At 38.3% G+C, this 21038-nt stretch overlaps 1 protein-coding gene across 1 annotated transcript in view; it reads right to left on the bottom strand.

The window, feature by feature from the left end:
• Positions 1–28: 28 nt before the first annotated feature.
• The window catches only part of LOC104164770 (myosin-IIIa-like), a gene marked incomplete at its 3' end in the record, with an annotated part of 24678 nt that continues 3668 nt past the window's right edge, over positions 29–21038 (bottom strand). The window contains exons 2-4 of the mRNA XM_009704213.1: positions 19998–20132; positions 869–973; positions 29–128 (exon numbers count right to left, since the gene is read on the bottom strand). Coding sequence (XP_009702515.1) covers positions 29–128; positions 869–973; positions 19998–20132 — 340 coding nt within the window. The remainder of the gene's footprint in view (positions 129–868; positions 974–19997; positions 20133–21038) is intronic.

The following is a 21038-nucleotide window of genomic DNA, read 5'->3' as shown; positions in this document are numbered from 1 at the left end:
TATATATATATATGTAAATGTAACATACCAAAATCCACAAGTTTGACTCCTCCTTCAGTGGTCAAAAGGATATTATTTCCCTTAATATCACGGTGGATAGTTTTGTTTTCATGCAAATGCTGAAGTCCCTGGAAGGTGAGATGTAAACGTGAACTATTGACTATCAGCTCTGTCCTCTGTATTACATTTGTAGAAACAAAAAGGTAGCAGAAAAAACTTAAACCAGATTTTTTTTTAATCCAAAACCATGGAGATGTCATTCTTGCTAGAAAAATACTTGGCACACCATGAGGAATAGATACTTTTTAACTGCCCCACTTTATGTCAATTAGAAATTTTCAGATAAAAGCAGAAAAAAAGCACTATAAATCTACATTATAACTCAAAGAAAACTGCCTAAAAAAGGCCTAAACTCCACTGCAGAAAGTCAAATTCCAGCTTAAAAAAAAAAAAAGAAAAATAAAGACACTTGATCCTGATTAGCCAAAAAAATATATTCTTGTAGCAGTGTTTGAATTCACTAGATGTGTTGATCATATTGCTATAAAAATATTTTGCATCCAGACATAAGAAGTTGAACAGTATTATATTTCTGCTATTTCTCAAAAGTGATTTTGATGCAAAACTGTATTTACTAAGGAAATTAATCAATGGTCAGAAATCACTTTTCATTCTCTTAATAATGAAACAGATTAATTGTTCTTTACCTTGCTTATTCAAAAAGAACCGTCTGAATTGCACAGTACCTTGATTTCATTAAACACTGCTATAATACAAGATAGCGAGCTGTTAGTGGGGACATGATCTTCATTCATTCAGAGAAAATATTATGAGCTGAATATTGACTGTTCTTTTACTGAGAGCTTACCATGAGAGCTTCGTGTAAAATGTAAGCAATTATAAGTTCATTCATCCTTTCACCTCTCTTCAGAAATCCTTTCACAAGATCAGTCACAGATCCACCATTGCACAGCTGCAAAACATCAGGGGAATATAAAATGGAATTAAGAAGTGTTGGAGTAGCCACCTGGATTTAGTTTTCAGTAGTTTTCGTATTTGTAGGCAAATGAGCTCCTATTAAACTGGCAAATCACAAATTTGTCCTTATGTCTACCATTTACACAAACACATAGAGCAACTTTTGCCAAATACTTTTCACTACTTTCTGCATTTAATTCATCTTACCCAAACACAAGTACAGAAGTCTATTTCTTTGTTTCCCTATATACAAATTGCTTTTCACTGAAACAGAAGTAGCTTGTAGTGCAATAAATTTGCTGTGAAGGTACGTTCTGTGGGGCACACTAATTGTTTCTTGTATTCATCATGTGCAATTCACCAGCAATGCAGATTATTACACCATCGGTTCTCAGGTACAAAAGCTGCATACAATATAAAATGCATTTAAGGCATCAGAAGACAGGTGGCAGAGAATTTCCCCCAACGAGAAAATCTTCCAAGGGGAAAGCTGCTGTCTTTGCGAAGCAGCACTTAATTGCTAGTGTAGAAGGATGTTATACAGAAGGGATGGGCATCATGGAAGGTGATGAAAGCACTGTGGAAAGAAAGGTCTCATCTCCCACCGAAACAAGGTGGGCCATGGGTGTAAGACTAATGACAGCCCTTGTAGCATCAACTCCGTCAGCTTCTCATTCCAGATGTAGAGCCACAGTCTACTCTGGACAACCCTTTCTCCTGTCTAAGGTCTAGTTAGACTCCCGCAAACCCCTGTCCTGTCCCGTACACAGAGCAAGCAGAGGTTTGGCCTCGCTCTCTAAACCAACTGGTGAGAAAACATTACCAGCACATTAGTTTAGACCTGCAACATTTCATAGGTTCGTTTTTCTCACTTACAATTTTTCCCCAGGAAGAAGCAACAACGTAACTTTAATGACTAACTCTGTAGCAGTTACATACCCGCACAGGTGAGATCGGTACTTCAACTATCCGTAATGCACCTAACAATATTCATTGATTGAAGAGCCATTGCCTCTGTAAAGGAGCAGCTGCTTCCAATAAAACAGTGACACAAATTGTACGCTTTAGACTGTATCATCCAGTAGCTCTTCATATGAAAAGAAATACCCACCAATGTAGCACAAAACAGTAATTCCTTTTGACTACAGATTTTAAAGTCTATTCAAGTCGAAGGCATAATTTATCAATAAAACCTTTCAACTGCAGAATTCCAGACATCAGATACTTTTGTATATGATTTTTTAAATCTGTTCTTCTATACCTCTACATTTTTTCTGTGCTGCAATTACAAAAAGACTTGCACCTTAGAGCCCTTTGTACTCAAATGTAACAATAATTTTTTGACTTCCTTTGGAACTGCTGGGTTGCACTGAACTTGCACCACATGAATGCCTACACAAATACCATTCAATACATAAGTCTTGTAGCAAGATGTGTCCTCCATCAGGTCAATGAAGGCTCTGGTCTAATAGATGCTGAGCACTAAGGTAACAATCTTGGAACTTACTTAATCTCACCCTTACTTCAGTGGGACAATATGCATGCTTAGAGAGGGAAGAACTCATATGCTTAAATGATGAGATTAAGCGCTTTGCTGAATTAGGGTCAGATTCCCAAGCAGGATTTAATTTACTGTCTTTAGCCATGCTGGTCTGTCTTCTCCATTGACTTTTTCTAGTTACTTTTTTTTTACAATGATATTATCTTTCCAGGGTCTCTATTGTTTTAAATTTGCCACATCACTGAGGTGTTTAATCAAACCGAATGGATGATGACAATTCTGGTTAATTTAATGCACTTGCATTTCAGGGAACTGAAACTGTCTGACAAGTGACAAAGCAATTGTGAAATAAATTACACATATGATATTCTTCAAACTATTTTTCTTCACTATCTAGTATTAAAAGTTTGTTTCTTATAGATGGACCACCTTCTCTTTTCTTTACAGAGCTGGATATCTGTTAGTCTTTCTGCTCAAGGTAAAGAAAACTAACCCAGAAAGGAATATATTCTTTTGGTAGGTGGGAGAAGGAAGAAACTATACTTCAGCAATCACTTCCTTCACTGTTTTGGCAGTGAAGCCAAGACTAAATTTGTTTGCCTGGGTCAGCAATACTAATTTTTACTGTTGTAAACACGTCACTTTAACTAATTTTCCTACCCCTTTCATAGGATAGAAATCCCTATTATGAGATAAATATCTGTATTATAACATAAAACTTATCTAAAATATCAGGTAAAGTAAGATACTAAAACTGTGATTATTTTAGACCAAACCAAAACTGACCCTGCATATGTAAAAGGTCAGCTGAGCAGGTCTTGAAGGAAAAAACAGAAGTCACCCACACCACCATGGAAATCCTGCACTGACTCCCAAGGCAGGGGGGCTGCTTAGGCAGAGTTCAGCTGGTGATGTCATAGACACAGGTTCTTGCACGCATGGGGCAACTTTTCTTTTGCTGCTTCTGTCTCAAAGAGTTGTACTTTTACTTACATTCGACAATTTCTATTTTTCTGAGACCACCAGCGTAGGAGGAAGAGGGGAAAAAAGGTTAGGTACTACAATGCAAGCAGCTATAAGGAGGAAAAGGGATTATTGGAATACAGCTACAATTAGAAAAGGAGATTATGGCAGACACTGTATGTGTGTGCTGTGAGCTGCGTGAGGATGGGGAACGATGACGACAATGATGACACAGGTTAGTATTAACCTTGTTCTATTTTTCTACAGGCTAAACAAGTCGTCGTGGGTAAAATGTTGCAGCTGGTCTCATTTCCTATTTCTACTGTCTATTTTTTTGCAGATGAAGTTGCCACATGTCCCTATAACCACGCACATAACTAAAATTGAAACGGTGATTCTTTCTCCTGACTCAGGCTATCAAATTGTGTTCCATGCAAGCTTATCAAAAAGTCCCTCTCATAACGAGTCAGGCTTTTCTCTTCCCTCTCAAAAGAAGCAGCTACAGAAAATCACGATACTCCTGCCCAACGCAGTGCCGGACCACGCTTGCTTGGGAACCTGAGTAGACAGGGAGATAAATTATCCTTGGGGATGTTGACCAGGATTCAGCTCATGACATAAAAACTTAAAGGGGAAAAAAACCCCTAAACCATAAAAAAAAAAAAACCCAAACAAACCACATTTCCTTAACTCATACAGTCCTACAATGAGAGATTATGGGATAAACATTATTTAGCAGTACTGCCAGACTGGAAGTTTCCTGGAGTGTTGTTAAATATTGCAGCTTATAATTACCATCTCTGCTGCTTCTTAGTAGCATGCTGTCCACAGTAAAAAAACCCTATGTAGCCTTTTACCAAAGTTACTATGTTTGAGTAACTATGTAATGCTTGCATGACAAATCATGAAGGCAACAGAGATAATTTTTTAAAAAGATCTTTCTAGTTTCCAGTGAAGCATCTAGAGAAGAGAGGTGCTGGTAGCTATTTCGTTGCAAGCATTGTGAAACTCACATGGCCAAACAGCTAATCAGTCTGTGTCATTACTCTACATCATTTGGTAAAATCTCCTCAGAATACTTTGATGAAGGGCACTATAAGCAGAAAACAAGACATGCACAGAGAACTCAGGACACAATGTATACTAGAAGCTATGTGTCTATCGGAGCTGTGCCAGAGGGCTGCTTCCTACCCTAAAGGTCAAAGTAACTCACCAAATCAAATGTCCTTCAGCCTGTCATGAGACATGGGCTCTTCTGGGAGAAGACAGTAATAATTCTATTTCTCTCTCTCCCACGCTCCCAAAATCACACACACACGCACATGCATTCTCTCTAGCATGCACAGATACATTTCTTGTGGTTTGTATCAGTTTTATAATACCTATTTTAAGCAACTAGTAATTCCAGGAGGAAAATTTGGTATGGGAGAAGTGGTGGTGGCATCTCCTAGCTCAGGTTTGGCAGCACAAGTAGCAGAAGATGTAATATGAATGGACTTTCTCCTCTTGGTTCTCAGATACCACACACTCTGGCATTTGAAATGCATGCAAAAACAAAGCCCTTCAGTCTGAACTGTTTTTAGGAAGTCTTCAAAGGCTGCATTTTCCCAATGTAGGATATAAATCCTCTTTTAAGCTTTGAATAAACTTTATTTAAAGACAGAGACTCTTATAATGTCCAGCCTGTGAGACATGGTAAGGGAAGATATTAGTGGGTAGGGAAGATATTAGTGATCCTCCCACAAGGATGTTATTTAGAAACATCATCTTGATAACTTTGTACATGAGCAATTTTCATCAATTTAATGTTAGTCACTTCTTCTATTGTTCTCTTGTGATTTACAGGTATTTTCTTTACCCGCAGTGCTTTCAGTACCTCCACTGATAGAATGCAAATATCACCTGCAAACACAAGCTACTAATTGGAGGGTAACCTGAACCCTTCAGGCTACCTAAAAGCAGTTGGAGAAGACAGACAGACACTTCCCAGAGGCACACAACAAAGGATGATAGGCTACAAGCCCCAACTGCAAGATAGTAGATTCCTACTGAACATAAAGGAAAAATTTTCCCACCAAGAGTAGTTAAGCACTGGAACAGATTACCCAGCAAGTCTGTGTTATCTCCATCCTTGGAGATATTCAAAACTTGAATGGAAAAGACCCTAAGCAAACCTGTAACATTGAAGTCAACCATCTTTGAGCAGGTGGCTGGACCCAATAACCTCCAAAGGTCCCTTCCAAACTATAATTTGCTATGATTTATAGTATTCAATTTAAAAATATTCAGTCCCTAGTTTGGATATTTAGACAGCAGAAACAGGGGGAAAGGACTAAGGAAATATTGCATACTCAGACCAAGGGAAAGAATAATTTGACAGAAGGCTTGATCTAAGTGAAAACCTGCCTGAAAGGGCTGCAGTTCTGATGGCCATACACAGCGGTATCAGAAGAGGTACTTACGACTCTTCTACAGCGGTAGCAAAGAGCTCCTCCCTTACGATTTTCTGGCACTCAAAAGGCAAAGACTCATGCTGGGATGACATATAGGCCTCCACCCACCCATCTGCCACAACTCTGCGCCACTGTAATCGAACTATTAGTATGCAAAGCTATCTTCAGCAATAGATTTATAAAATAGCACGATCCTAACACATGAAATGTCAGTTAAAATTGCCATTACATCACAGTCACGCAGGTGTTCTTTGTAGGTCTTACTCACTCTTCATCTGACCTGGATGGTACATTTCTCTCTGTTCAGCTCTTCTCGAATCTGATGCCCATTGAGTAAGAATTCAGTATCAGCTTTGCTTTTAAGGAAATTATCAATTGCACTTTTGTTAGGGCTATTAGAGCCTTTAATCATCCAACTGCTCCTGATTTATGCATCTGTACTAAGCTGTCAGGTAACAGTTTCTTGCATTCTGTAGTTGTCAAGGTGTTTTCATCCTATTTCAGCAGCTTGGGTGCAAATAGCAGAGCAACTACAACTAATTCTTCCCTATCTTTATAGGCTGCGCAGACATAAATGACTGGGTAGCACATCACATATGCACAACTTACGGCACACCTGAATGATAGTTATGAAAAAGTTGCATTGTCCAACCTTGCTTTATTGTTATCAGACATAAGAATGCTAAAAGCATCTCAGGCACTAATCTCTATTTTTTTCTGTTCTTAGAATAGATCAATAATCTGACCTGTTCCACTGAGCATGCAGTACAGCAGCGCTGCCAGCCCCTGAGCTGACTGTAACTTCCTTTTAGTACTGACTGCTGTAAGAACAAAAGATTCTTATTTATTGCTGTTTTGTTGTCATAAAACTACAGAAACATAGGAGTGAAAGTGACCTCAAGAAATAATTTAATCCACTGGATTTGCACTGTGTAGGCATCTAGTACTTTCAGGTGGTCCTTGACAGATATTTGTCTAACCTGCTCCTGAAAATCCCCTGCTGAGGAAGACTCCAATCTTTCCAAGTAGCCTGCTTCAGTGTTTCACTAGCCCGATAGTTAGACCATTCTTCCTACTGTCCAACCTGGATCTTTTTGGCTTCCAATAAAACTGCTTTATTTTTGCCCTTCCCTCCAGCAGTCTTTGATAACAAATTATCATTGTTCTCTATTTAACATCATCTCTTTAACACTACTGTCACGATATGTCATTTTTCTCTTTTTTAGGCTGTACAAAGTTAGTTGCTGTAACCTTTTGAAATCATCCACGTTTTCCAAATTCAGACTGCCTGCAATTTGCTGCTAATGTTTGTGACATGTTTTGCCCCAAACTGCATACAGAATTCCTTTGGAAGTCTTGTCTTAGCTGGGAAAAGCTGAACAGGACAGAACAATCTCCATTTTGCAGAGAATCCCTTTCTGCAGTCCCATTGCTTGGTCAGGTATGTCCCATTTCTTCTTCCTATAGATAGCAGTACTTTGTATGTGTCTACTGATTTTTTTTTCCCTGTGATCCAAAAGAAATCCCTCTGGTACTCACAACTGTGAATCTGCTGCTATTCTCCAACATGTCTGTAATTAAACTGAGTGTCCACTTCTGATTTTTTATGTGGACTTTGTTTTGTCACCCAAGTTATTAATGAACAGAAACAGACCAAAAGCAGATGCCCTCTTGAGATTCTTCCAGCCCAAAAGTGAACTATTGACTCCAGTTTTATGAAAAAGAAGTTATCTGCTTTACTGTTTATGTGAAGTTTCTGTATTTCCATGTTTTCCTCACAAGAATGTCACATGGGACCATACCAAATCTTTACAAAAGACACACCTTATCTATTGCTTTCCCCTTGCTGCACCAGTTATCCTGTTAAAAGAAAAGATTTTACTAATATGATTTGTTCTGGCCCAATCCAAGTCGACCACTTACCTCATAACTGGGTTCTGGATATTTCTACAGTGGTTTCTATTAATTTGTTCCAGAATTATCATGGGTATCAAAGTTAAACAGACTGGTCTGTATTTCCCTAGGTCATTATTTTTCCATGCTTTGTAAAGACATGTATATTAAACATTCTTGTATACCATTTCTCTTGCCTTAGTAACATAACCTTGTCTTTACCACTCTCTACATTACCCTCTCTGAATTTATCCTTAAATACCTGTACCTTAGCTGGGCATTTTTGTTTCTCCTATTTGAAGGCATTCTGAAATATTAAAAGAAGCAAACCCTGATGCATTCTTACTCATCTCTTACTCTGCTTTTCTCTTTTCTCTGCATCAGCTAATTCACTATTGTGTGTTTAATGTCTTTCAATAACTGCCAGCTATCCTACTTTCCTTCATTTTTACACTATTTTTCCTAAGTGTGGCTACCTACCAGTTCCCAGGCTGGGTGAAGCATACTCTTCTAAAGCCCATTATCCTTACTCTGCTGCTCCAGCATCCTTCCTTTCCTAAGGAAAGTGAACACAATTATTTTGGAGACTTTTCACTCAAATTTCCTTCCATCTTCAACTTTTCAAGAGAGATCTTCTCTATTAGAATGGAATCAACCTGATACAGCCATTTCCAGAGTAATTTTCTTTGCCTTCTGTCTCCAAGACAGAACTTGATGGACTGCCCACCTCACAATCCTGGCTGTCACGCAAGGTCAGCTGTGACCAGATTAACTCCTATTCTCTGCCTACGGTGTGCTATGTCTTCACAACTGTTACTGCCAAAGAGCACATTCCACTGACAGCACCTAATGCCTACCACAAATACTTGAAGGTCCTTGTGAAGACTTACAGGGAACTCAATCAGTTTCTTTAACAGGCCAAGTGGTTCAATACACAGCTCCTGTCTGTGCAGCATAGTTTTAATTTCACCTCAAATGGAAGAAAGATGTGCACTGTGGCCTCTATTCTTCCTAACAGCACTATAAGATAACCCATAACCAAAAGAAACCATAGCATTGCTCTGTGCTTTATAGGTAAAGTTGATTGCTTTCAATTTAGCGTGGATGAAATATATAACTGAAACAGACATCTTTCCTGAGTTATTTAGCTTCAGTGATCACAAACCACGTGGAATTTATAATTTTGCTCTCTTACATCATCTAGCACCTCCAGGGCTCTGTTAGTCACAGCCTCATGGGTGTTTGTTTGTTGCTTCAGATTTCTTCACTTTCAGTTTGGCTTTTAACTTATTTTCTTGTCATGTGCATGCTCTGACAAGACAGCCAGCCAGAGGAAAAGTTTGCCTATTCCATCTTATGCAATGCTGGCCTTCACAGCCTCTTATCTTTCTTAGTCAGGACACAGATATCTCTACCTCACACTGTGGCCAAAATGGAAAAGCCACCTCTATGCCAATATTGTATTTTTCTAAATTTCTTCTTTCAAACTCAGCATTATTGAATGAAGCCATCTGGCTTTACATATACAAGAAGAAAAAGAAGTCATCCCCTCAAAGGAGGACTTTTTCTGTTCTAAAACATTTTTAATATTGTTTTGTCTCTAACAGAATGTAAAAGAAGCAAGTAGGTGACAGTGCTGTACAAAAGGTTTACTTTGTAACATAACATAAAGAATGTGAATTAGGGAGGTACTCTGCCTGGAGTGTGAAGCCTGGGACAGAGAAAAAACGTACCAAAATGGAACATTTTGATACAGAAAACTCAGTGCAATTCATCACTTTATTAAGCATAAGGAGCAGTGGTAAAAATCACATTTAGAGTGCAAAACCATTCACCTGGCTAGGGAGAAAAAGCAGGGCCTAAGTTTGGGATCAATAATGTCAACAGATGTATTTCTATTGACTGCTGCAAACTTAGCTGAGACTCTGGAAAACACACAGAATCTGGTAAGTAAATAGGGCAGCCTGTGGTAACAGTGAGCACTTCACAGCTTTTATTGCCTGCTCAGAACCACATTGCTTTTGTTCACTCTTCACCAATTAAGAAACGCTTCAAAGCACCTTCCTCTTTTGTAGCATCATTTCTATATGATTTGCGGTTGAGACAACAGTTCCAAGTACTACCATGGCCACACTACATGTAATTCATTTTATGTCTGTGTTCCCACATGAAGACAATAATTTAGTATAATTCACTGTATTTTAAATTACTGCAATAGAAATCTTCCCTATTGAGTTTGAAAGCATGGCTGGTGAAGCACAGATCCAAACAATGGGGCTTGTCTAAAGGCTCCTTTTACAAAAGGCGTGAGGCTGAAACACACCCAACCAAAAGACAATTCCCCTTCTCGCAGAAGTGTGCAGGACAGGTCAGCTTAACTGCTCTAAGAGTTGCCTGTCTCTCTCTGGTGACTAAAAAAGGAGCTATGGCAACTCTGTAACTGTCACGGGACCCTAATGCAGCAAGAACATCCTGAAGGACATTCCAAGATGTTCTTAAAGAGAATTTTCTAAGAACCAAAGGGATGTCAAATACAAAAAGACTTTTTTTTTTTTTCTTTTTTCTTCTTTAAATAAACTACTGGAATAATTAATTCAGAGAGACTAGATCAGACAGAATTGAAATTAACGTGCTCTGTAAACCAATCTCTCCCTGCTCACTGTGCCTGTGCAAGGCAGTTCCTTGCTTCCAGGATTTGGTTTCAGCAGTCAGCAGCTTTCTGAACTGCAACCAACACTGACATCCTTTCTAGAGCCTAGGAAACTTCTTTTTGTCACCACTAACATCTGGCTGCCTGCTTTCTGCACGTCCCAGCCCCTTGCCCCTTGCTATAGTACTCTTCTTCCACAGTCTGCAGCCTCCAGCCCTCTCTGCTCAAGAACAAGGATGAGGGGACCTCTCTCCCTCTAGACAAGTCTATTTGCTCCAGACACTTGCTTTATAAAAGGAACCAACATGTAAACTGAGAACAAACACAGCAAAATTATATTGTCTATCACACTTGAATTTAAGCATTTAACCCTCAGGTGTTTGAAGCAAAAAGAAACAAGCCTTAGCCCAAGCACTCTTACGATGATTGATGCCATCCCCCACTAAAGGTAAAGGACGTTTGATCATCTGGGATTTAACCAAAAGCTACACAAACATGGGTTTTAGTTTTGGTGTTCTGTTGTTGGTTGTTTTTTTTTTTTAAATAACCTCACATCTTTAGTAAAGATGCGATAAAAAATAAAATGTACACAAAGCAAAGTGATGTTAAATATTAGAATGTGAGAGGTACAGTATTCACGTGCTGTTTAATTACATAGTGGAATGGTAAAACTCAGTGGGTTTTTTTCTGGGCTTTTGCTTTACTCCATGGTGGTAAAAATTGTTAGAGGTTATTCAGAACCAGCTTTTTGTATGTGCAGTCTTCTCCAGCAAAGTAGGCCATAACATACTCTTACCAGTTGTTTAAAAGATGTGGACTGTGCAAAATACAATGTAATATGAAATATTAATTACGCAGAGCAATTATGAGCATTTACTAAAACTTCGAAGCATCAAATGATAGTTGCAGCCACACATCTTTGATCTTGAGAAAATAGGATATAACTCAAGAGTGAAAAATTGCTATAATTGGGAAGCAAAGAGGGACACATTAGAAATGGAGAAATCAAGGCTGATTCAGACATGTAATGGATCAAAATATTCAATGTTGGTCTGAATGGTGCAATTATAACCAAAGACATTACTGAAAAATGACCCATGTTGAGAAATACAAAAAAGCAATTTTTAATTGTTTAATTTTTCTTCTGTATATATCATTTAGAAATACCTGATAATATTTAGACAAATGACAACTCCCTTCCCCTCACCTCACTCCCCATAAAACCTAAATGGACTAGTTATTTTCCACTATGCTAATTTCTTGAAAAATTATTGTTTTATAGTAAATCTGCCATATCAAAAAAGGTGTATATCTGCTTTCTTCTTATAACTCTTACTATATATTCCATTATATAGAAAAACTTCCATCTGAAGCTTTTTTTAAACTCCACAAACTTGCCTTTATTCCCTTAGACAGAAACATATATGCGTATAGTAACTGTTGTATCTAACAAAAGCATACTGTAAACATGCCAAAGGAAAATCCTAAATAAATTATTCATGTGTACATACCACAAGGTCCTCTATTTCATGTAAAAGAGAAGTAACCGATACAGCAATGTCTCTGGTTTATCTCAGGTAGGCTCATCTCTTTGAAAGCCCAAATGAGACCATTGGGTCCTGCTTCTAGGCATTCCCACTGGGACTCACTCCAGGCAGTGCCTGTTACTCAGAGAGGCTTCGCAGAAAAATTCATGTCACTGAATTTGGATTTTCCCACTCTTGCCAAAACTATCACAGCAATAGGAACAACTCCAGTTTCCATACTCCTACCCATTCCTTACAATTGTATTATTTTTCAAGACAAAATCTTCATTCGAATGGAGTTCAACAATTGAAGCCTCAACAGCTTCAATGACATGGAATTGCCCGCTAAACTTTAGATACGCTGGTCTAAGTCACCATGCAACATCCCAAAAGGAGACTGCATGATCAGCATCTTCCCAGGCTCTGAGGCTGCAGATTTTTTCAGCCAAACATCTCTCCGTATCAAGAACAAGCATTAGTTAGCTGCTTTGCAACACTGACAGCAGCTCCTTTCTCCCTCTTCCATGCACCAAGAGGTGCCACAAAGAGTGACAACAGCATTAGCTGAGAAAGGAAAGAGATCAAGCTAAGGGAGAGAAAAATGCTTTACTGCAGCCATCAGGACTCTTGCTGAGCTTTCCAGCACCATGTAAGAGACAAGGACAGAACTACCCACCTTGCTCTGAGCTTTTCTTTTCTGTGCCCAGCCTGCTTTGGCACAAACAGCACTCTGAAGCAGTAGTCTGTGCTCAGATGCAGAAAATGAGCAGTGTGTTGCGAAGAGTCTCATTGTGTTGGCCACGTGGAGATGACAGCACATTCTCACTGCAAAAACCATACCCATCCCCTGCCCCATACATGTTATAGGACTCCTTGCCCTCTAGACTGGGATATGGGAATGAGGTAAAGGCATTGAAACCCCAGTCAAGGAAGATTATCTAGATAAAACAGATTTTTAAAAACATCGATCTATTTACCCAGCTCACAGAACTTATCAGTCTTCCTAGAGATCTCATAAAATCAAAAATTAATGAGTCAGAAGTAAAAATTATATTGTCACCTACTGCAAAATCTGAGATGAGTGTAGAAGTCAAAGAATCTCACTTGGTTGGTTTTGGGTTTTTTGGGTGGTGGTGGTGTTTGGTTTTTTTAGTTTCTGGTCTCTCCATGTTTTATATCACCCAGTTTCCCAGTTCGCAAACAGCTGAAGTCTCATCCATGTTAAGCTACACAACAGCAGCAAATTATTTTTATGATATGTCTCTGTCTGCCTTTATGCGTGTGGAAGTAAGAAAGGACCTGAATTTCATAATGCATTGTTACAGTTATCCTGATCCTAGAAATCCATATTGAGCTTCTGGCTATTTTAGCCTCCTTTTTTAAAAAGAAAAATACCAATACTTAGATCTTTGGACAGTGGTTGCTCCTCTTTTGTAGCAAACCACACTGCAACCTAGAATTTCACTGTTAAGGATCTCAACTCCCCAGCAGAAAAAAAATCTCCCTTCCTCAAGGCAACTGCACCTGCTGAGACTGGTATTTCTTTGGATAAATATACTCCATAGATACGACATTATGTAACAGCAGAGGATTTTTGTTGTTGTTTAAATAAGAAGGATGCACTTCAGTGAGTTTCACCATATATTAGAATTACTTGTGATGTCAAAACAGCAACATGATCAGAAACTCTTCCATGTATAGTAGATCAGTGAAGGATCCAAGACTATTAGCCACACAAGATTTGGGCATTAATTATACTCCTTTTTCTCTATCTGACACATATGTAAATTGTGCTGTCACTGTTCATTTATGAATATGTGAGGAAAATTTATACATATTTAATGAATTCTAGGGCTCTCTCTGTGACCACAGTTAGCATTTACAAACACCTGGAAGCATCTGATTTGCTAAACTTCTCTCTCCAAACAGCAGATACAACAGCACAACAGATTCACTCCAGGCGAGATGCAGCAGTGCAGATGTATTGTTCAACATTCTTCATTTTACTGAGGACTTACTGCAACACCTTGTTCTCTTGGTCTTAGTGAGTTCTTATCCCTAACCAGCCACCTCCAACCACACTATTCTTCCCTTGAACCCTCATGCTGGCTGCCCCTTCTCAATCACATCAAACACGAGCTAGTTGCTTTTACTGTCAAGACCCACAGCAGTCCAAATACCTTTCCTTAGGCAGCAACAGATCTACTCCTATCCCTGATCAACTCACAGTGCTGGCATCCATTACTGGGTAACTGTAGGCATAACATGTTTTCCTTTCTGCTTTGAAGGAGCAGCCAAAACAAACAAAACCACAATGCTATCCTCCTTCAAATCCTCCTTAGTAACTCTTGTGTCCTACAATGCGGACAAATACTTGAGATCACACCTGACTTCTGTTATCCCCTTGGTTCTCCATTTCCAAATCCATTTGTTCTATCTGGCTTAAAGCTTTGAGGTAAGCTCTCTGCTATGAAGTCTCACTTTTGGGATTGGAAAGGAATGAGTAACTGATACTCTACACATTGTGCTGCACTCTTCATCTCTGGGTAAATTCAAGAATGGTAATTCTTCTACAGGATCTGCACAAAATCAGAAAGGAGTCATAGTAGAGAATCTCAGCTTGTTATATACTCATTATATGTAAGTGACTCACCAGACAATTGCAACTGCCCTTGTAATTGGTAATTGAGTAGGAACTATGCTGCTTTTGCTACTCTGTGCTTATCACACAGCAACAGTCTCTGTTAGACAGGTTCTCTCTCAGTTCTTACTCTGTTACAAGCATTTTGGCTAGACGTGCAAGCTTTCCGAGGCCAGGCAAGCCACTAGAAGTAATCTAGTAGCAATGGACTGCCATTACCTTGGTACAGCAGACTGGCAGTTTGGTATACTGGCGCTTAATTCCATTTCCGCATGTGGGGCTACCTGTACAACTGCTACAGCATCCTCACTCGGATTAGATGGAATCCACAGCAGGGGTTTGTACTTTGTCTGTGCTTGTGAAAAGAGTACCAGGTGAAGTGATGCACTACAATTTTCTGTGTTCTAGTTTAATTCAAACTCCTGAGAGCTTTTATTTACTGAGTTTAATGATTTTGTATTTTTTGAAAAAAGCAACACAAATAGAAGCCTCCCAAGGATTTAAAAAGAGAATTTAGATATTTGTATGTTTAAAATTTTTCCTCTTGTTAACTTTACAAGATCAAAGGTCAGTAACAAATTTGAATCACTTCAGGCAAATTTTAATTTAGCAAACATAGCTGCCAACAGGATCACAATAATCCTTCATGATAATCTTTCTGTAACTCCTGAGTTATCAGTGTCTGGTTAGCAGTTCAACTAACATCAAGAAACATCTAGAAGATCAAACGCAAAATATATCACTTTGCCTGCAACAATGCAGAATGATACAAGTTACTGATTTATTTAATGTATTTCTTGTATACATTATTTAATGTATTAATAAATATTCTCCCATGTTAAATGGTTGAGCAAATGGAAGTGGCTAACATGCCACTTCTTCAGAGAAGCAAGTTCTGAGCACAAGCTATTCTACACTTTCACATGATTTCTCTGATTAAGATTACACTAGAACAAGAAAAGATTTTACATGAGAATGAAGATGAATTGCATTCGTTTCAGTCTGGACTGTGCATAACCAACACCTGTACAGACTGAACTACCTACTGAAATATTGTTTGTGAAGGTACGTTTTAACATTAGTTAAACAGTTTAACAGAAAACAGCCTGCAGTCCACTGTAAATTGTAACACATTCCTCCTCCTCAAATGAAGAGGATTCTAAATTTCTTATCACACATTGAAAAATATTTAGATTTGGAAATGTTTTCATAATGTTGAAAACATTATAGTCTACTATGTGAAATATTATATGCAGAAATAAGTATATAATAATGACACAAAAATTAAACTTGCATGCTCTAAGAGGAGCAGTATGGCATGGCAGTATCATCATTGGGTTTAGTGTGTCCATAATTGATACTAAACAGAATAGTCTGGGACATCCTTAATACAACAATCATGGTTGCTGGAGAGCATGAGGGAAATGGACTGCAAAAATTGGACAGACTCTTCCTAAATAGCATCTTCTAGTGCCACCACAGGAGACAGAATGCTGTGCTACATGGACCATTGGTCTAACTCAGCAGGTCATTGCAAATGTTCTTGAAAAGTTCATGTACACACTAAAGAACAAAAAAACCTAAAAAGAATGCTTTGTCAGTCTTCTTGACATTCAGCACAGTCAAAGGGATGTATTTCTATAACGTCTTCGCAATTCTCTCCACCTTCCCAGAAATGAGAGGTTTCTACAAAATGCTTTGATGCTACAAAACTGTAATTTGGGTGGGAAGTCACTCCACCCAAACTTTTTCCCCTACCAAGCTAAGTTTTAACTCATTAAAGCAAAATATTTTTTTTTACTATAAAAATAATGCATGTTCCCTTTATTTCCTATAAAAATATATTCATAAGGATAAAATATACTAGCTTACTTGTGTGATTCACAAACCTAAATCCATCTCAAACACAGCATGCATAACTATGTGTCTTTTGAAAATTGACTGAGATACTTCTTAAAGTTCTACCTCATCTGTGTAGGAAATGAACTACAGAAATATGATGCATTGTGATTCTCGGCCTCTGGCTTACAGTAGCAAGTAAAAGCTGTGTAACACCTACCATTTAGCTTGCTGTGGCACTTTCAGCCTTCACTCAGTCTTGACTAGGTTGTTCTTTGCACCAGATCTCAGGCAAGGGCTGTGCCACTTGTTGTCCCCAGCTGCCCTTGATCTGCAAGCTCACCTGCAGGGTCTGATATGATTTACCTCTCTGCTCCATCTTCCATCAGCTGACTTCCAACTATCTCGGATCTATTCCCTTCTGAACCAACATCCAGAGCAGAAAGAAACGGGCTACAGCACACTCTGTCTTAGTTGTGTCATCATGCTGATGTCTGCTAACATGAAACTGCTAAGCTGATTCATCCCAAGCATAATACTCAAGTGATTTCTTTTCAACACAGACTCAATAGGTCAGTTCTTCTGCCCGCATCTCTGGATACATGTGACAAAGCTTAATACACCTGGCAAGAATCCTCCCTCCAGCAGTATTCTTCATTATAAACGTGATCAGAACAGCATCCACACAGGAGCAGATGTTCAGCATATCTGAGTGCAGCCTACAGAGAGAAAGGCATTTCTGAACTGAGAGTCAAGAGTACCATTATTCCATACAGATGTATTCCTGTTTTACTTTCATTGCCATAGGTGGTTTCCTTAAAAATGCTGAACTAAGGAAGTTAGGTTGCTTTATTACCAAAAATTGCTAGTGATGCTAAAAGCTCTCATACTATTAGTTTTCCTCTAGTTTTCAATTATTTGTTAAAATGCATACTCCATACTAGTTTCAGATTTAGGTCCTTGTGTTAAGATGAACACAACACAGTAACTTTACAGTTCTACAAATACTGTACTAGAGTAGCACATGTAGAAGTGAGTTATGCAAAAATGTTGTTTATTTTTCCAAGTAATCATTATGCATACTTTTTAACTGTTTAGATCTACACTGAAAGGTTAAATCAAAGTATGAGACTGACTACATATTTCTTGATAGTTTATTATATCAAAAAAGTATTTGTTTCTTTTAACAGAAAAAAAATAATGAAAAATAGCTCCTACTCTCTCAGAAGCATATTTCCAGCTGACAGCACTGCAACTTCAAAATGCTTTACAAGATCAGTTAGGTAATCTGCACATTAGCACAGAGACAGAGAAATACAACAAAGCAGATGAAATCCAAATGAAATCCAAGAAAATGAGGAATCTCACTTCAAATTGGAAAAAAGATTTTCTATGAAGGCATGTGCTATTAGGCTATTATTAAGTGAGGAGATTCAGAAGAAATGTCATGTTTACCCAGGATTATTCAGTAACGGATCATTTCCATCATTCTGAAGCAACTGGTCTTGGCTTCTATATTCAATGCACAGTAGCCTGCATTTGATTCTCTACTTTTCCTCCTTGACATCATTTTGCATTCAGAAACTATGGAAGCTGCTTCAGATTATGCAAACTGCAGTAGTCTACACTGTCCTTCCAGTCTTTGGGAACGTATCTACAGGCTAGGTGCTGACTGCAAAAGGTGCATCTTCATTTCAGAGGATCACATAGAATTTGCAGGGATTAGCTGGTAACTTTTTTGAGAAGAAGATAAGACAGATCTCCTCCTTGGTATCAAACTCTGCAAACCTAAATTTCAAGACTGGATTCCCCTCTTCAGGGGAAGCAACAGTTCTGAAGTGAAAATGCTTTTTTGTGATAAAATAAATTAAAAAAAAACCACAACCAAAACCAAAGGAATGGAAACGGAGGTCTCTGTAAGCTAAAGACTAATTACCACCTTTATGACTTTAGACAAATATATTGTTAAAAAAACAACAACACAGAATGGAGATGATGAAGATACCTTCGTTCTTATAAACTGTGGACATATAAATAGCTACTGTGAAAAACAAACTGCAATGGCCCTGTAAAGCTGCATACAAGCTGAATGGAAGGTGACACTTCAACAGAGGATTCTGTTCCACAACAGTTTTCTTTCACAGATACTTTTATTAAAAGGAGAGCTTCAAGTCACCATTAGAATTTATTTTTCTACTTATGCGTATCTATGCGTACACACACCCCAACTGAAATCCATTGCATTCATGGATCTACACATGCAGTGACAGAAAGCATCCAAGACTATTCCACACACTCCATACTAGCACTTGCACATGTACAGCTTGGCGTGCAAAGAGTGAATATAAAACTTATATTCCAGATGTAGGCTTCTGTTTTTCACACTAAGAAAATAAATCAATGTGAAATATAGAAGTTAAAATATAAACACTTGACTGTTTCCTCACAGTCTGTCCCATTCTGAATGTTAGGCATCCATCCTTTACAGGCCAGAAGTTTCACAGATGCAGTTTCAAACACCCAGCAGATGCAACAGAAGCTACATTTTAAAGATGCTCACGGCACAAAGAGCTGACATCTTTTGATGTCAGTCTAACCTAAGAATTTATTATTATTTCCAATGCAAACTATTCTTAAAAATATCTTCCCAATGCGAGTCAGAAGAATTTGGAAAAGCTTTTAGAACCTAAGCATTTTTTAGAGCTTGTTTCCATCATTAGATATCATTGTATCATTGAGATATTTGGCAGGCGATTTGTATTCACCTAGCTGACAAATCATAAAATACAACCAATTCTTCAGTCTCAACCTTATCAAACACTGATCAAACATCAGCAAGAGCATTGATTGTTATGAAAGGCACACTATTCCCGTCAGAGACATTCTTTGTCATGGTCCTCTGGGAAGAGGAGGAAATTTTTGCAGAATACGTTGCAGTGAATCTCTGAAAACAGTAATGAACAAGCTCTTTGCTCCCAGATTAGTGAAAACTAAAGACTGAAACACACAAATTACAGGCCCTATCTTGCTCTGACTCCATTTGAGGAAATCCTGCTGCTTTCAACAGTATTTGGGCAGTAGCCTGTTTTATTGGCTTGTTTATCTATTTGTGCATTTACTTGCATAAAAAAAGCAATACAATTAATTAATTTCTATAATTTCATTTAGGAAAAAAAAATCATCATAGTGGTTTCTTTAACTGTTATGTCATATCTTAGTCATATTTAAAGAAATGCTACCAGAGGAAGATTCCCATGACAAGCCTTTCACCAAAGAAAGATTTTAGTTAGCAAACCCTATGAAGTCCTACTAGAATTTATATCCTAATTCTGAAGGCACAGCACTATCAGTATAATATCAAAATAAGAATGCAGAACTCAGAGAAGATCATTAATTCAGAACACTGTAAAGACTAAACAACAGCATTTATTATTTCACATGCAACCACTCTAAAGAAAAATATCAAACAAATGACTTGCATCTCATTCATTGAGTTTATACTCAACATAGGAATGCCAACTGGAAGAAAATCTTATTTTTCTGAATTATTTACCTCAAGAACAAGCCAAAGTTGGTCTCCATTTTTCACATCTTTCTTATAGTACATGCCGTAGAATTTGACTACGTTGGGATGATCAGAGAGAGCTTTCAAAATGTTGTACTCAGCTTCAATTTCTTCATCAATATCCTAGTGTAACAAATGAGAAACATGTAGCAGTTAATAAATAATGATAGCCATTTTTAAAATTCAACACATAGTATTTTCTGGCTATTCAAATGTAGTACAGTTGGACTTGATGATCTTTGAGGTCTCTTCCAACCATAATGATTCTATGATTCTATGATCCTAATGCAAAGAAAAAACAGAACATGAATGTACCATTTGCAAGGCTACAAAGCTTGGTTCTGTTTACTCAATACAAAAGAGTCATCTGTTTTTTTCCCTGGTCTTTATCAATTTCAACTAATGAACACATTGGGTATGACAGAGCATCCCTCAGGAGAATGGGGAAGGAGCATTTCAAGGCAAAGCTACTGCAATCCACAAGTGAGTGGGCATACAGACGCCCGAGGAAGTCACATGTTACTTCTCTAGTCTCAAGGGTATCCCCAGCTAGGGATAGTGCAGCTGGAATTACCTCTCTAACCCCTCTGTGCACAAACAAGTATGACTGCAGCCACATCTTACTCATTTATCATCCCACTTTCTAGAATCATCTGGGAATTTTTCTCATTTTCTACTGTCATAGAAATTGGTAACATCCATGATCTCTCCAGCTTCTCCTACTGAGCTACAAGAGCTGTGGCTTTTTGTCAGTCTTTCATTACAGACCTCGGGTTTCTTACACAAGGAGCGAAATCCATTTGGAGGTGAGAGACGAGGACAAGTTTTGCCAACATGTGCACTAGGAGCTGTGAAAGCCCTTTCAGGGCAAACATGGATGCTAGCCAATGGTGGGCACTGGATGACTTGGGTAACCCCTTCTGCCTATGCATTGGAATTGTTCATTGAGGGACACTATCAGACTGTGTTTCAGCCACACTGAGAAAATGCTCAATCCATCCTGGCCACAGGGAAAAGCAGAATAGCTGC

This window comes from Cariama cristata, unplaced genomic scaffold (assembly GCF_000690535.1).
Source record: "Cariama cristata isolate BGI_N322 unplaced genomic scaffold, ASM69053v1 scaffold1867, whole genome shotgun sequence".
NCBI lineage: Eukaryota > Metazoa > Chordata > Aves > Cariamiformes > Cariamidae > Cariama > Cariama cristata.
Note: the sequence above shows the minus strand (reverse complement) of the source record. Positions and strands in the feature narration are given on the sequence as shown.